Genomic DNA, 17,754 nt, shown 5'->3' with positions numbered 1-17,754 from the left:
AGTATTAGCGTACTCCCAGTGCCAGTCCCAAGCCTGGATAAATAGGAGGGGAGCATTCAGAAGGGCATCCGGGGTAAAAAATGTGCCAAATCAAACATGTAGTTCTATCCGCTGCAGAGCCCCTTGGGTAAACAAGGAAGCAGCCAAAAGAGCCCAGCCATCATCATTATTATTATTGTCCTCTAAGTGTTGAGACTTGTGAGAATAATGTAAAAAAGAAAAAGGCATATTTTGTCATTTCACAGCCTTGAATGTCATGAACAATAATAGAGAAAAATAGCTTTAACAACCATAAGCAGCCAACGTTACTGTGAGATATCTCTGTAATGAAATCAGTAAATAAATAGTGGCTATATTTACACGGATCTTAGTTTTTAAATGGTTTAAAAGCCCAGATAAAGAAAAATGCTTCAAATAAAGAAACTCAAAAAAAATTAATGGAAAAATTAGTGGCACGTGGGAACACGAGCCGAAGTCATAACAAAGCTGTTGAGGAAGACAAACAGATGATGCATTTAACAGCTTTGATGTAAACAGCGCGCAGTATTAAAACCATATTTCACATGAACACCTGGCACCAAATCTTCCATCCAAATAAAAATAATAATGTGTGATTTAATAACCTCTTATTGTGTTTATTGGTTTCTCTTGTTTTATTGAATCATCCCTTTCAAGCAGAGCTTAGTTTGATCCTTTTTAGTCACTCATCACATTTATTTATATATACAGTAGAAATGCAGTTAAATGAAAACCAACAGGGATAAGAGAAAAAACGAGGTTTTGGGCTAAAAGCAGAACGAATGGATGACACTGGAGACACTTAAGCTGCTTTCAACATGCACTGCATCCCTGAACATTTCTAGACTTTACCCTTGTGTCTCTTTGGTAGAGGAGAAGCAATTTACATGCATCAACCAGGCAGGAGCAGTTCTCTTACTTACATGTTGGCCTCAAAAGGACGACTGTAAATATTCAGGTGAGGCAGCTGCCAGGGTAGAGCGTGCAAGAAGGCAGACTCTTGATGCCCCGTGGTTTACTGTGAATTTACTGCGTAATTACATGAGTTGTCTCACACATGCAGACTTTGTAAAAGTCTAGAAAAGCTCAGAGCTGAAGCACAAAGCTGTGGACAAAAAGCCTGGCCCAGAGTTCTTGTATAACTGCATAATGCTTAAACAATTATTGAAGCTGGTGGAAGAACAGAAAATTTGCTACTCCTACAATAATCAGGATGAGATATCAGTCTGAAAACAACACTTTTATCTTTCCAAATGCCAGAATTCGGCTGCTTTCATTGTTTTAAATCAGCGTAAAGGATATTTTGAAGTTTGCAGGACAAAATAACAAACTCAAGATGATGAGCTGGAGTCTGGAAAATTATACACTACAGTAAAGGCTGGTGACGATGACAACGAGTTATATGTGGTGCACAGGAGTGACTCATATTTAAACGTTAATAACACGTTGCTACATTTACAGAAAAGGCAGAAAGAGATAAAAAAGGATAACGATGAAAAATTGTTTGTGCCATAGTGTAAAGAAATGACACTGATGGAGAAAAAGCTGTTAGTTATTCATTTTGTTCACATTAGTCTGTTTGGAAACCAACTCTGGGTTTTGTTTAAGGACGTCCATCTAAAAATAAATTGTATGTAATCAATTTGAAAAAGAAAAAATGAAACAAAATTGTAAAAACATATTTACACACATGCACTGAGGAGGTACTGTGCAAAGGCTCGGCCACATTTCTTTTCCTGTGTGTGAGCGAGAGCGCCCTCCCCCAGCTGCGCTGAACATCTTGCCATTGGCCACAGTCCAGTACCAGGCTGTGCTGATTGGTTGGCTCCAACTCTAATCACTTACAATTGGCCCATTATCTACTGCATGCCACACCTCCCGTACGCACACACACACACCTCCACCCAGCTTTGGGACACAGTGGAAGAGTGGACACACTGAGAGGAAGGTGATGCAAGGTTTGTGATGTATTTTTGGCCCCATATCACAGACTTCCTGTGTGTAATTTTCTGTGTGTGTCTATGTATGTGTGTGCAGGTTTGTGTGATGACAGCGGCTATTCTGTAGTGTGTTTAAGGTCTGAAGAGATAACTCTGTGCCAAGCTAATAAGGGTGAAACACCCCCCCCCCACCCCACCCCCTTCCTCTGTGTACTTAACAGTATGAAGGCTTGGTTGTGTGTGAATGTAAGAATTTGTTTATTTTTCTGTGAAAGGGTTGTTGTTTAGTAAGTAAGATGTTTGCAGAGACGTGGGGATTACTGCTTCGATGAATTCTGCCCAGAAGGGTTTTTACATGTTGCTGCTGGTTTTATAGAAAAAAGTCTGAGTATCAGCTCTCATCGTATGACAAATACAGCATCTAAAACATCCTTATGAACCATAAATAGGGAGCCGATTAGAGAGCGAGTCTTTAAACGTAAGTGTTGAGAGGGCTGTGCACTCCTCAGCGCATATGAGCAGTGAAGTATGTGAGGTATTAAGAGCCAAAACCACTGTGAGTCCCAAAAATTAATATTAATAAGCTTAGATAGGACACTTCATGCAAAAGTTGCAAAACCCCTGTTTTACTGTAGCTAAAACATTAAACACAATCTATAACAAAATAACTTAAATAAAGTAGAAAAGCTGAATGAAGTGAATACAATATAACAAATGACACAAAGGAGCCTAATAGGTAAAAATCTAAACAAAATCCAATAGATCACCATTAATAACACGGTTAAAATACAGTAATCTTGTATAAAAAACAAACAATTTTACAGGTATCTCAGTGAAAAACTAAAAACTTAGTACACTTTGTCTCAACAGCTTGCATAATTGAAAGTATTTATTTACTGTATGGCTTTATCAGTCTCTCACACTGATGTGGAGGAACTTTGTCTCACTCTTCTTCACATTATTGCTTAAATAAATTCATTGAGGTTTGCAGGTATTTGTTAATGCACGGCTCTTTTGTGGTTCCACCACAGCATTTCAATCGGGTTGCAACCTTGATTATTTTCTTTTTTTAACCATTCTGTTGTAGCTTTGCGTCTGTGTTTGGGATAACTGACCTGTTGCATGATCCAATTTGGGCCGAGCTTTAGCTGTCGGACTGACAACCTCACATTTGGCTCGAGAACACTTTGGCATTCAGAGGAGTTCACGGTTGACTCTCTGACTGCAAAGTGTCCAGGTCCTGTGGCTGCAAAACAAGCCCAAATCATCACCCGTCCACCACCGTGCTTGACGGCTGGTATAAGGTGTTTGTGCTAATATGTTCTGTTTGTTCTTTTCCAAACATGCTGCCATGTTCTTTTTAGAGAACAGGCTTTCTTCTCCTATATCTTTTTTGGCAGCTTACAGAGTTTTAAATCATCCAGTGCCCAATTATTATTTCTACATCCACTTAAAAGCACTTGGGTCCGAGAGATGTAAACGGTGACAGCGAGGGTCTCTGCAGATGTCCGCAGAGGATTTACATAACAATGCACCAACTACCCATGCGCCCCAGGCGGCAGACTTCAAGAAGTATAACAGGAATGACTGCTCGGCCGTTGCGCCTCGAGCTGTCTGTGCTTGTATATGATCAAGGTATAACATGATCGGTGTCCCAGCCACTAGAGCGTCGGAGTATCCAGTTTGTAACCACTCTCACACAGCCTTGTTTGAGCCCAGATGCATGGTTCTAATCTTTACGTTTTGGTCTGCTGTTTAGCACAATGAAAACATCTAAAAGAGTCCATTTCCTCTTTTATTAAACAGCTCAAGAAAGCAGCTCATCCAGTAAGAACTGATTTTTGTTATGCTGATCAGACATTGGAGCATTTCTCATTTTTAACCTCACACTCTCATACTGTTATTGAGTTTTCAAATAGGTTCTTCTCTACTCCTTGAACGAAACAGGAAGATAACACAGCACAAGTTTCAGACCAGAATCAAAGAGACTACTTGACTACTTCCTTTATTCTTTTCTTACTGTGCCCATCCTTTTGCACTCCTCAACTTCCTCTTCCCCCTTCCTTTTCCTTTTTAGCGCTCTGATCCTTAATCTCTCCCGTTGGTCCCACCTAGTCAGCCTCTTTTCACTCATCTGGCCCCCCCTCCTTCCCTCCTTCCCTTCCACATGTTGGCTGGATTCTTCACGCCTGCGGTACCCATCTCCACCTACAGTAGATTAGATTGTTTCTGCAGTATCTACTCTCTTCTGTAGTGGCATCCACATTGTTCTGCAGCTCACTGTCAGCATCCATAAATCCAATTTGTTGCCCATGCGTGTGTCTGTATGTGCCTGCGTCTGCATGTTTGCTTCAATGCGATGCAGCTGCCTTACGTTTAGTTGTCCGCGTGAGTGCATTTAAGTGTCGCAGGCATCCTTTTGTTTGTGTGTGCTGCAGAAATATTATTTCCGTGTACCTGCCTTTCAGTGTCAGTACGTTCGTCTTGCATGAGTGTGCATTTATTAAGCTTGTGTCTTTGTGGATGTGCAGGCGTGTATCTTTGCAATTGTTTGTGCGAGTGAGCATGTGTGTGTGTTAGCGATAGCTCTGGGTCTAGTTCGCTGTCAGTCTTGATAAGGCCATTGTTCGGGAGGCGTCAGTCGGGGCGGCTGCTCGCCTGGCCTCTGCGTGGTGGATCTGCTGAGGAGCCGAACCATTAGACACGCTGCAGTGACTATAGAGAGAAAAGGAGTGGGAGGGTGGAGATGTATGGTGAGAACGCTTGAGAGTGGGAAAAAGAGAGAGAGAAATGCAGGAATGAGGAATGGGGTAGGGGTGGAGTGTGTCGTGGTGGTTGATGGAGTGTGAATAAGATCAAGATAGAAACTGGGAGAGGAAGATGATAAAAATCATCACAGTCAGATAAGGAGGGCAGATGCAGGCGAGGTGAAGGCAGTTAGAGAGAGAGGATGAACAGGAAAAACCAAAGGAAGTCTATCCCCAGTTCTTTCCCTCTTCTGTTTCACCTTTTCCCTCCTGAAAATCATTAAATATTCAATCTCTTTTAAACTATTTTTTCTTTTTTCCCTTATATCTCTCTACTACCCATCCACCCCCCTTTGTTTCCTCCTTGCTCCCCGTGGAGCTTGAACAGTGCAGATATCCCCGCAGTGTCGCCTTTCTCTGTCTTTATTTAGAAGCACCAAATATGCTTCATATTTCTTCCATCTCCTGGGGAATATTTGTCTCTCGTATGTTAGCTGAAGTCGCTGTCAGCCTCAGAAACAAGATAAACACGTCTGTTGCTTCTCTAGTCGACACAGGGATGTCAGTTTGCATTTGGTCTGAGACCTCGAGCACCTAACACATTCCTTTTAATAGGATACATGCAACTGTGATGTGTCAGAGAGACATTTCTCAATTACTAATCAGTTTAACTACTAACTGGCATAATTTGTTGAGTTCAATATATCACGGTTATGATACTAAAATACGAGACAGCTCGGGTGCTTCTTCTTGAAACAGCAAGTGGCTGATACATTCTGCAGTGTGGAGCAAATCTCACAAACCTCCTAATCCCACAGCAAATTTTTAAAGTATCTGCTGCGATTTGCACCTAATTGATACGTTGGTTCGTGGGCTTTTTCTCGTCGCAAATTTGATCAGAAACACATTTAGTTACACATGTTTACAGTGCAGAGGTGGAAAACCTTGTTTCTTAAGTTAGAAAGCGTCTCAGGTCTGTTCCCGCCAGCTGCTGCTACTGGCTGCGATAGAGAAGATTACTTCAAGTCAAGCTTTACAAGAGAAACATTCAGGGGTTTTACCGCTTCCCCACTCCACTGTTGCTCAGAAAATGCCATCGCTTGCCACTGTTCGGTGCTGCAGTGTGAAATAAGCATGAAAGTGTTGTGGAAAAAGCCAGGAGGACCCAAAACAGCCAAAATAACGTGTTTTAGTACATCAATTGTCACGGTTGACAGGTCTCTGGTTCAGTATGTCAAGGCCATGTATGGTCCACTTCACTGTGTAACTAAAGGGGGAAAAAAGGTAAGGGAGGAGGGTACTGCTCATTTTTAATTTTGTTTCAAACAATTCAACAGTGCATGAAAGGAATGATGGGAGGAAATGCTGGTGTTGAAAACAACAGTTTCGCTAACCCTCTGCCTCTTTTTGGATTTGAACAACTCGCCCACTGGCTGTCTGTGACATTTACCAATAGTGAGCGTGTGATGTAACCATCATTGCTGTTAAACTAGGTTAGGCGCCGGCAGTTAGAGGGGCGTCTGAGGCCGCTTATATCACAGCCGTTATCAAGTGGCTAATGTGTAGATGACAGGAGCTCTAAAGCACTGCAGTCAGTCTGGACAGGTATTTACTGTCGGTGACCAGACCAAAGCACCCAGATGGAAAATTGGAGACTAATTGGATGACACACTAGCTGTTGCTTGCATTTTTGGACACACCTATGAGGTATTATTAGGGAACAATAGAGCATGAAGGAGAGAACGGCCATATTACATCACTGATAAGATTTCTCCTTCTGATAATGGTCTACTTTAAAGGCTTAGTTTTTATGCGCAAAAGGAGTCAACAGAAAATAACATGATAAAAATGGCGAGGACATATATATACTCGCTGCTCACTTTGTTAAGCACATCTGTTCAGCTGCTCATTAATACAAATATTTCACGCAACAGCAACTCAGTGCATTTAGGTATACAGAGTTCAAAACGAGCATCAGAATGAGGAAGAAAGGTGATTTTTAAGTGGCTTTGAATGCTGCCTAGTTGTTGGCACCACAAAGATTGGTCTGACTATTTCATAAATTGCTGATATTCTGGGATTTCTCCACATAGCCATCTGTAGGGTTTACAGAGAATGGTCCAAAAATGAAACAAATATGGACTGAGTGGCAGTTCTCTGGCTGAAAATGCCTTGTTGATGACAGAAGTCAGAGACAGTAGGCAACAAGAACTCAAATAATCACCTATTATAACCAAGGTATGCAGAAGAGCATATTTGAACCTTAAAGCAGAGCAGCAGCAGAAGACCATACCAGGTACTAATGCAGTCAGCAAAGATCAGAAAACTGAAGCTACACTTCACACAGGCTCACTAAAATTGGACAAATGAAGCTCTGATCTGGTGAGTCTGCTGTAAATAACATGAAGGCATGGATCCACCCTGCCTTATACCAATGGTTCAGGCTAGCAGTGGTGGTGTAATGGTGCGGGGGAGGATATCGGCAATTCAGTAGAGCAACTTTACATTATGAATGTTCAACCAACAAATTCATATGGATTTAAGCATCTTTTAATCTACGCCATACAAAAAGCCGTTCTGAAGGCAAGAAGACGTCAACTAGGTAGTAGGAAGGTGTGCCTAATAAAGTGGCCAGGACAGCACATAAACAAGATAATTAGAAAGAATAGTAATAGTAATAGAATAGTAATATTTTATTTTTAACTAGATGGATGATTTAATAAAGAAACACCATAATGCAGTAATAAGAACTTTTCACTTCTAAAATTTAATGTTCTTTTTCTGGAGGAAATCATTGTCACAGGTTAAATATTTAGCCAAGCAAAACAAGCTAAACGTATATAACAAGGAACTATAGCACAATCAGCACATTTCATACGCTTACTTAAGGCGGGGTAGACTAACAGCACTGACTTCCTCAAGTAACTTCCTTAAAATATAAAAACATGAACCTGTATTCATGCATGGCATAAGCACAGTGTATTTACCCATATAGAAAGTGTGCATTACTCATGGAAGTGGGTTAAGTCAAAAATATAACTAATCCCTCGCAAAAATAAAAAGTTTGAATGTTCTCAAACAAACACAACGCAAGAGTAAACTTATAAACCAAAGATGGTGATTAAACGGGTGTTACTAAAGGCACACATTGATTGCAGTGTTACAACTTGTCTCCTCATTATTCAAATTAAGTTTTGTTATAGTTTCGTTTTTATCACAGAGAACTAGTTTTTCCTCTCTTGCTTCAGCCTTGAAATTGCACAACTCTTCTTTCTTTCGTCTTTCCTCCTCCCTGTCGTCTTTCAGGAAACAAAAGATGAATTTTGGCCCGCGTTAGCTCCTCCCCATTCCTGCTCTCCCTATTGCTCTCTCTTTTTTTCTATGCTATATACCCCCCCGCCATCTCTTTTGCACTCTCCCGCTCTCATAAACGCAGCAGCTCTTGCAAACTGTGTGTGCTTCTTTTTTTGGTGACAGAGAGCTGGAAAGACAGAGAGATTTTCTGTATTAGAAAGTGAGAAAGGAAGGGGAGGGAGGTATCTAAAGACAGCGGGGAGGGAGGGGTAAGAGATAGAGAGAGCAGGCGAGCGAAGGGGACGGAAGGGAGGGGAGAGAGAGAGAGCGAAAAGAGGGGGAGCACATGTGTATGCTTGTCACTAAGGGGCTGGGAGAAGGACTAAGGGAAGCGAGGTAGCTGGCCACAGCCGCCATATGCTGACTGGATTCCTGTTCATGTCTGCTGTGTGAAGACTGTAGGTTTCTGTTGTGTGCTGGCCGGCTGGGGAACACACCATGGGAAGCTCACATCTCCTCAACAAAGGCATGCCTTTAGGTAAACAACCAGCACTCTGCTTTTATGTGGGAACTGCATATCACTGTGTGTGTGTATGAGTGTGTGTGTGCCAATATTTGTGAACTCAGTGTAGATTATTCTGCCTCCTTCTCCCCTCCCCCTTCTCTCTCTTCCTCTCCCTTTTTCCGTCTCCTCCTCCTCCTTCTCTTCTTAATTCACTCACACTGTTATCTTTTGTTTTTCCTTAATCGCTCAGCCGCTCTCATCACACAAGAATGGTTAGTCCTTTCTCTAAAGATCTGTGTGTGTGTGTGTGTGTGTTTGTGCGTGAGTGAGTGTTTGTGCACGAAGAGGCAAATCTCTGCTATTGAAAGCTGCTTGAACACCTCTGTTTGCGGTGACAGAAATAGATCTCCCTCTCCTTCGAGGGCTAGCAAGGACATGACACATATTTGCCTTTCATTGTGCTTCTTTTAATGGAAAGTGGTTGCCTTCACTGAAGTGTGCGCACAATTTACGTGCAAGCACACTTACACACTCACAGACATAAAAGGGAACTAAAGTGACACACATATTCAAGTATAAACATGCATGCCCCCAGCCGGATTCACAGGTAATAGATGCACCTTATGATAGGGGCTGCAAAAGACTGTTCTAGAAAATGGGATCAAGGTAGGGCTGCTAGGAATAAGAAAGGGGTGGGAGGGGAGGAGGAAGAGGGGGGTCGGGTGTCGAGCAGGAGGATGAGGGTGTGAAGATAAACGATCGTTCCCGTGTTATCGAGTTATTATATCAGCTAAATCTGCATTTGTGAATCCAGTTCTTCTTCAAAGAAAGCAGACATTATTTGATGTCATCAAGAGGCTGCAGGCTCTTTTTCCTGATGACATCAAAGATTAAAGTTGCAGCTATTATCTTACCACCCCCCCACCCTTTTTTTATTGCCCCTCGCTTTGGGCAGATATCTTCTCCACATCCACGCCGGCAGCTTGAGAATCCAAGGTCACAGGACTAAATGACTGTGGCTCAGCAAGGTTTGTCCTTTTCAAGACGCTCATGCACAAATCTCCACCAGTCAATAATCGTGACGCTGATTGGGTCGTGGGGTCTGTTTCAGTGCACGGTGACAAGCACTGAACCTTTAAAGGGTGCTGTAAAATCAGCTTGCAGTTTCAGGTGATTGATTGCTTCATCTTTCTGAAGGCAGGGGAGCCTCTGATCTCTGTGTTGTATCGTGTCTGAGCTGATTATGAAGGCTTAGATGAGTGACACCCCTCTGAAACCCTGTTAAACCAGATCTGCTGGTAAAACACAAAAAATCGAATGTTGGTAAACGCATCCTATGAGGCCTTTACACTGTAAACACGACTGTTATAGTTCCAGGCAGTTTCCCACTGAGAGACGCCTAATGTCAAAGGCAAAAATCGAGGGAAACCGCTCATGTGGTGGCATGTTGTTAGTTTAGAGAAATCCAGAGTAATCTGAAACGGCTATTAGATTACAAGTCACTACACATCTATGTTGGAATGTGAAATAAGGGCTCCAGTACCATTTCACACACTTATGAAAACAAATACAGGTTTTTTTATACTGCACTACTGCCATATAAAAGGCAGGAATCTCCTCAGGTGTAATTTACAGCACTTAGAAATCTATAAAGTGCTCAGCAAAGAGACTGTGGCACTAAGAGCCATTAAGATGCTTGGTCTATTATGTCAAATGCTTACAGAAAAATGACTGAACTAAAATGGGAATCAATAGTGAAAGATGTGCCAGTCAGAACTAATACATCTCACTCTTTTATTCAGTCAAGGTTAGCCTCATGTAATACTTGCTAGCTGCATTTGACAAGTTCGTTTTTTATTGAGAAGGGCTGTTCAAAGGGGGGAATGTGACTGAGACAAAGTGGCAAGATCAAAAGACAAGTACAGAAAAAACAAAACACAACAAAAAACCAACAGACCTACAATTTACCACCCCAAAACAACAGTTAGCAGGTAGGCTATAATTCAGCTATGGTAGGTAATTAGCAGCTTTGCATTATGATGAGTCCGTGCATACTCGTTATTAATTTATATGTCAACACTGTCAAGTGAGTCTGATTGGGGGTAAAACCTGCAGATTAAATAACTTTTAAGATGATACCTGTAAAATGGCTTTAGCAGCCTCTTTAAAACCACCAAACAGCACTTTAAGCAGTTATTTTAGCTCAGCTCAAATAAACGGTGCAATGTGTGAAACGAAACCCTTTTTTCCTTTTGCTGGGAATACCCTTGAAACCGCTCAAACGCCCCCCTGCGGGTCCCCGCACTTCAACAAACCCGTAATCTAAATGCAGTAAATGCTTCATAGCCTTAATAATCCATTACGGGGAGGCGTTTACACCAGAGTGTCCAAACTGACCCAATCCAATTGAAACTTCAAAGTGACTGTGATTTTAAAAAAATGTATATTAACAATTAATCCAATGTAACAGGCCAGCAGCCATACAATAATCCAGTTACAGCCTTATAAATGTATTTTTTCCTCTAGTGCAAATACTGTTTAAGCCAGTACTTATAAACAGTTTATGAATTCCTGCAAACAAACAGTGGGTACTTGTGACATTCGTGGCAATCTGGAAATTGAACCCTAAGTCATGTCAAATTGAAAATGATTGACTTCACAATTGTAAAATAAATATTTTCCAGCAGAAATAGCTTACAATAATAAATTATTTTTAACAATTACAATTTATTGATCTATTAAGCTAGTCTCTGGAATATTTAAAGTATAGGCACATAGCACAACTGGAACTATAGCCTGCCTCATCAAACTTTGAACTGGTTGCCATTACTGAGTTGCTGTCAAATGTTATTGCTGGTTTGCTGCTGGTGTCTTTCATTATGAGAACAAAGACCTGACAAACCTGAACTGCTTTGCTGACACCATACCTGCAAATGAGAGCCCTGCATGGTGATCGTTTCTATGTGTAAGCACCTGTGTGTGTCATCTGTATATTAGTCCAAAAGCACTGACTGACGAGGCAAGAGTGTAATACCTGTGTTACTGTGTAGGTGTGTGAGTCCATGAAAGAAGGAGGACCAGTGGTGATGGATATGTCTGTCTTCTTATTTTTCCTTCCTGGGAGTTGAAGTGGGGAGAGAAAGACGAAAGACAGAAACATCAAGCCACCCCTGAACACTTTGTTCCTGGATATTCACCTGCTTTTTAGCAATATAAATACAACTATTATACAAAGCACGCCTTTATGAATTGCTAGGGAGTTGTGCAGAGCGGGAGAAAAAAAGAAAAACGGCAAGGGAGATGAAGAAAGCCTGGGGAAGTGAGACTGAAATGAGAGATGGAGACCAAAAAATGAGGCAACATCAGATGAAGAGATGTTGAGACGAACACTGAAGGGGTGAGAAGGAGGATACGGGGGCTCTTGTGGTTGCTGCACGCCACAAGAGCCAGTAGCATTATAAATCAGCCGTGCTGTGGCTCGATGATTGGTTTCTACGGCTGCAGGCGACTTGAGCGATCACAGGTGCCGACAGCGATGTCGTCCCCGCTTTTCTTCCTTTCCTTTTTCTCGCTCGCACAGTGAAAAATAAAAACACTTGATCTGCTGGAGCTGAATGTAGTCAGACGAGGAAAAGGAATGTGAAGATTTGTTTTTAAATATTGAAATGAAGAAAACGGGAACTATTCTTCTAACTATTCTTAGCTTATAGCTTAATAAATAAACTGTAACAATAGTTATGACCTTTTTTCAGCTCAACACAGAGGAAGGCCTACAGATGCTTCGGAGCGGTTTACCCTTGTTACTAGAGTGCATGTTCTTGTGGGAAAAATCAGGTCCGCTGCAGCTTGTTTTGGCAGATCATTCTGCATCGAGGCTGGCCGACGTCCCGTTGACCTGTACGTTTAAAACGCATGAAATTAGCTGATCCTTTTAATTGTCTTTGTTGACTGACAGTGTGAAAACACGGTCTCCCTCCTCGGGGACAAAAATCCAGCTGTTCCTAAGAGCTGGTCAATGACAGCTGGATGCAGGCAGGCCGCAGGGCTTTCCCATTGGCTCTCGTGCTGCAGTCCCAGCAGTCACTGGCAGATGCTTTTTCAATTTCTAAATGTCAATCAAATGGCATTACCATCATTTTGCTACTTTGGGATGGAGCCTATTTTCATATCTATGATGTCATTTGATCTTGCCCCCCCTCCCCAGGCTCAACTGTTACTGTACAGATGGTTATTGTATTATAGTGAACAATGAACAAAACTTTCTTTGTTTTCGCTTTTCCCAAGTTGCAAATCACTACCACTGCTTTGCTGCGTTTACTCAAAATGTCTACTGTTCATGCTTGTGCATCTGAGTTAAAGAGTACTTGTTCAGAAATGCTGGATGGAAAAGCACGAGCAGAGCTGAAGCTCTGGCTGTCAAGAGGCCTGTTTGCACCGTGAATGCCCCCAGCAGTCACCAAGCCCCGGGGCTACGGGAGAGGTAAAGACAGAGTGAGAGATTACTGGAGTATTTAATATAATGAGAGAGGGAAAGGAGAGGGATAAGCGTTTACAGTTAGGGAACTGGAAGTCTGGCCAATTATTTAATATAATGAAGGATTTAATGAGTGTTTAAAGTGACGGGAGAGCGAGAAAAATACCAGTAATAAAAAAAGACCAAGAAATAATGACCATTTGAGTTGGAGGATTAATATTTACAGGGCACTGCTGTGGTTTGTGAGTGTGGGGGAAGAGACAGAGACAGTGAATAAAGCAGTGTTTTATTGCCTAGTACTACTCAGCAGGCTGAAGTGCTGGTACTCCCAAGGTCATTCATGGGGCTGGAATGAGAGCTATTTCCTCCCTCAGTCTGACCAAGTGTGTGCTGGAGAAATGTCTGGAATCTCTGTAACCCCCCCCATAAAAATAATACCAGAATGACAAGATTTCATGAAAATCCTGTCTGCTCAGTTACTACTACTTTTTCCATGTCAGTGCCAAAAACTGAGCAGCGCAGTGCCGTAATTCTTCTCGCTGCCGCTGTATTCCATTTTCTAAGCTGTGCACCATAGATTTTATATTGATGTGTAAGTGCAATGGCCTCCAGGCAAATCCTATTAGGGATAGCTGATGTTTTAGCAGGCCACATAAGGCACCATGTGCAAGATTTGAGTTTCTCCTCACTGGACTGCTTCATCAGATCAAGTTTCATGCTGTAATCTGACAATGCAGATTTAAGAGACAATGCAGAAGTCGAGTGACGGGTCGCGCGATGTTGGGAGCTATTCTTTGTCTCCGTGCAGCTTCTGAGTGCTCTTGCTTTTCTTTTTTATCAGTGGAAGTATGAAGGAAATGCCCACATTAAACCAGGAGAACGTGCTGTGGGCAAAACTGAGGTGGAAACCAAGTTTTAGCTCACGTACAAGTAGCTGAGCTTCTGTTGTGGCTGCACGACAGCTTCATACCACATGAAACCAAAACTGAAACGTGTTTGAACACAACTGTTGGTGTTAAATTCCCGACAGCGAAGCGTCTCTCTATGTATTTTGTCCTGCACTTATAGCGTGCTAGTTTAAAAATAACCACGCGACTATGCTGCTTTAAACAAAGGGAAAGTTAACGGTCGACGGATCAAACGAGACACAAACTGAACGCAGACCCCTTGTATCGGTTTTCTTAATATAGACTGTGAAAGCTTATTTTGTGTCACAGCAGAACTCTAATGGCTGCAGCCTAATGAGACGTACGAGCTGAAATGCAATGTAACGCTGCATACATTACTTCCTCATGCATGCACACCAGTGAAACTGCTGCAAGTATGTGGGGGAGAAAGTCACAGAGTTTCAACCTTAATGACCTATTTACTTCCCACGGTGGGCCTTTCACATGAGAAAAAAATCATCATCCATCATCATACATACTTTTATAAATAGAAGTTAATTGGATGTTTTCCCCCAGTCTGCCCCTTTTCTCTTAATTATACAGTTACACTTATTTACTCCTAGTGGTTACAAATACAACACAGTCCTCAGCTTGTAGTGAAGCAAATGGAAAAAAAAGATCAAAGCAGCAACCAGTTCCTGGCCAAATGTAATTAATGTTAAATGCAAATTTCCAGTGTTAACAGAAAGCCAACAAAGATTAAATAATCAAAACACCAGTGCTAAAGGTCAGGCTCAGACATCACTCCAAATCAAAGAGCAGAGGTGTCTCTCTGAACTGTTTTGCAGCAACATAAAACAGTCACACAGGAAGAAATCAATCCGCTGCAGGAAAGGTTGGGACACCGACTTCTCCAACAACAGGATGCAACCTCAAAAAACATGTTGCATTACTCAAAAGGTTTAATAAATTGGAAAGTCCCTTTATGTTTCAGTCATTCTGAAAGTTGCATTCATTCTGCTTCTTCCCCCCCGCCCCATGTTTCTGTCTTCAATAATCTGAAAAGCATGAACTCACTGTTTGAAGTAGAGAAACGCAGCCTTTAAGTACAAGAAAACAAGTAAACAGCAGCAAAACCCAAAATGACAATGAGCTTCAACTGGGCTCTCGGTGAAGCTGTAGCTGCCAGGAGAAGAGTGTTATTTTTTCAGATTTCTCAAAGTAAATTCATAAGTTAGGAGCTGCCAAACTTCTGTCCACAAGTACGGTTCTCAGGGATTCTTGGCATGCAAAGTATTGCGTAGACCCTAGAATCTTGATTTCGTTTAATTTAAATGACTGGTTTAATAACTTGGCTTCTTTTGCACGATGTTGGTAATGCAAATGGAAAACACGCTAAAACTCGGGGAAGGTCAATTGTGTATCCTTTGAGTTTTGAGTGGAATATTTTGAGTGAACTGACAGAGGAGGCTGCTTATTCGAGATGTCAGACTGCACATCTCAGATGGGGGGAAAAGTCAGCGATGAATGATGGGTTTGTCAGCATCAGCAAAAACAGGCATAACTCTGCACTTATTTCATCTGCAGTGTTTCAGAGGGCTGTCAAAACTTTACATGTCAAAAAATCCCAATTACACACACACACAGCCAGGACTTTCTTCAGAATCTGCATCTCTATGTCCCTCAGATGTCTTCTGTCTCAGGCTGTAAGGCCCTCAGTCATCTGGAATAATTATTCCATCGGTTATGCGGAAAGAGAAAGGGAGGGAAACGATGCAGGAAAATGCAGCAGGAAGGAATATTCAAGGAAAACTAATAAATCCACCTCCTATCAACCCCTGTTCTTGTTATAACTTCAACAAAGGCCCACTAGTGGGGTCATTTGGCATATCTTCATTGTTAAATACCATTTTTCCTCCTGTACAGCCCAGCAGCACTCTCAGGGTAATGGTTTAATCTTTAGATATGATTTAATAAAACACCCTGTGGCAGGGGTGCAGGAGGAGTTCGCTGTAATTCGGTTATTGACAGATTTCAGTCGGATTTCAGAGACTCGCGTGGCAAACCGCTCTATCCCTTGCGAACTGTTGCACTTCCTTACGCACCTGCACGTTTACCCCTTTCAGCGATGTTTTGATGTTTTTCTATTTGCATTTTTCTTGTATATTTATAAAGAGACACTTGGTTTCATCCAAAATGTGCTGCACAATAAACAACTGAGATATAATCTAGTGCTTCAGGCTGCATGCCTAGTTATTTTCGTATCAACACCGCCCCATTTTTTCCAAGTAAGCAGCTCCCAAGATGCACTCTGAGTCCATGGGGATGAGCATTTACATTCAGTATATAAAGACTTGTGAACAGGCTGGAATAAAAAGTATTCTTCATTATCACAGGCTGTTGTTTTTCCTCATTATTAATAACACTAAATTCATATAGCAAGATTTGCCTTTTCAACGCTATTTTCTACTAGAATAGCTACGACACCCACCTCATCCATCTTCTAAATTACCGCCTGTTTCATAAAGTCAGCAAATTTAATCGTAAGTCAGCAGTAATTAAGCAAAAACTGTGAAATATTTCAAAGTTATGAGGAGAAAAACAGCTGTGAAACATGACCTCACACAAGAGGAATTAGCTCCGCAACAGGCGGACAGCTGCTCCGAGAAACAGCTTTTTCCCTTCCACGCCTATTGTCACTGTTGGCATGGCAACCACCACCTCAGAACAGAAACATTATGGGATGCAGATACAGCAGCGGCCTCGTGTGTGCCTGGGACCTCATCCTTATTTTCACTTTAAAATTTCCTACACAAAAGTAAACGCTGGAAGTTTGAATGAAGTACAGAACAAGTATCCCCATTCCTTTTGTAGGAGATTTACACTGGTGGTGTTCCAGCACCACAGCCTACTTTTCCACCCATGTCTTCCCTGTCTTCTTTTCTTCTTTTGTTCTGCCGATCTGACTCTTTGTCCCTCACTTCTTGCGTTTTTAGGCATCAGGCCCCCCATTATGAACGGGCCCATGCATCCGCGCCCCCTGGTGGCGCTGCTGGACGGGCGAGACTGCACTGTGGAGATGCCCATCCTAAAAGACGTAGCAACCGTAGCGTTCTGTGACGCTCAGTCCACGCAAGAGATCCACGAGAAGGTAACATGCTTGAAGTAACATGTACACATAAAGTGCAATAATAATTCTATAATTCTATCTGGATGTTTTTGTGTTTCAGCTAAACAGAAAAAAAACAGGCAAAGTAAAGCGTTTGCTTTTACTAATTTTGCATATATGGATTAAACAGAAAGATAACCAAGTAGCTGACATGAAACTTGTCACCATGGGCTAAAGGAATAATGAAAGCAACGTCAACCAATTCAGAAACCAGTGATTTAAAACTCTCTTTTCATGCTTTCCTGACTTAATGATGGTGCCATATCTAATAGGCTTAGAATGCTTAAACAGATATGAATCGGTAAAGCAATGGCACCAAAAAGAAGATTTAATTTAAAGCTTTGAAATATAATACTGCCTAGCCCAAAAAAGTCACCATCTGGATTTAGCTAAGAAACAGGTAACAATACACACACAATGTCAGAAGAACTCAAGGGATTACGACTAAACAGCTACACAGTCTTTAAAAAGTGAGGGTAATCGGAAAAAAGGCTTCTTTTTGTCCCGAAGGATAAAGATTGTAGCGATGGAAAAAGTTCACGAGACTTGAGAAGCCCAGATTTACCCTGTTTCAGGGTGATGGGAATGAAGAGATGTGGATGAAGTGATTTACCCATCACGCCCAGTGCTTACCATACAAGTCTGTTGGGGCAGTGTTATGTCTGGGCTTCCTTCAGTTGGTCAGGTCTACATTCAGAAATGCTATGTGCTCAAAAAAAA

The 17,754-nt window shown here is 41.8% G+C and overlaps 1 protein-coding gene across 2 annotated transcripts in view; it reads left to right on the top strand.

Moving 5' to 3' along the window:
• Positions 1 to 1,927: 1,927 nt before the first annotated feature.
• LOC102213818 (C-terminal-binding protein 1) overlaps positions 1,928 to 17,754 on the top strand; it is a 26,751-nt gene continuing 10,924 nt past the window's right edge. The window contains exons 1-2 of one of the 2 annotated variants that reach the window (XM_005726461.1): positions 1,928 to 1,976; positions 16,862 to 17,016. In XM_005726461.1, the coding sequence (XP_005726518.1) occupies positions 1,970 to 1,976; positions 16,862 to 17,016 (162 nt within the window). In that variant the 5' untranslated portion in view covers positions 1,928 to 1,969. Of the gene's footprint in view, positions 1,977 to 8,149; positions 8,538 to 16,861; positions 17,017 to 17,754 lie in introns of those variants that run through there. The other variant, XM_005726460.2, reaches the window with a different exon arrangement.

This window comes from Pundamilia nyererei, unplaced genomic scaffold (genome assembly GCF_000239375.1).
Source record: "Pundamilia nyererei isolate P.nyererei 1_Seehausen unplaced genomic scaffold, PunNye1.0 scaffold00020, whole genome shotgun sequence".
Classification (NCBI taxonomy): domain Eukaryota; kingdom Metazoa; phylum Chordata; class Actinopteri; order Cichliformes; family Cichlidae; genus Pundamilia; species Pundamilia nyererei.
This window is presented reverse-complemented; position numbering and strand designations above follow the sequence as displayed.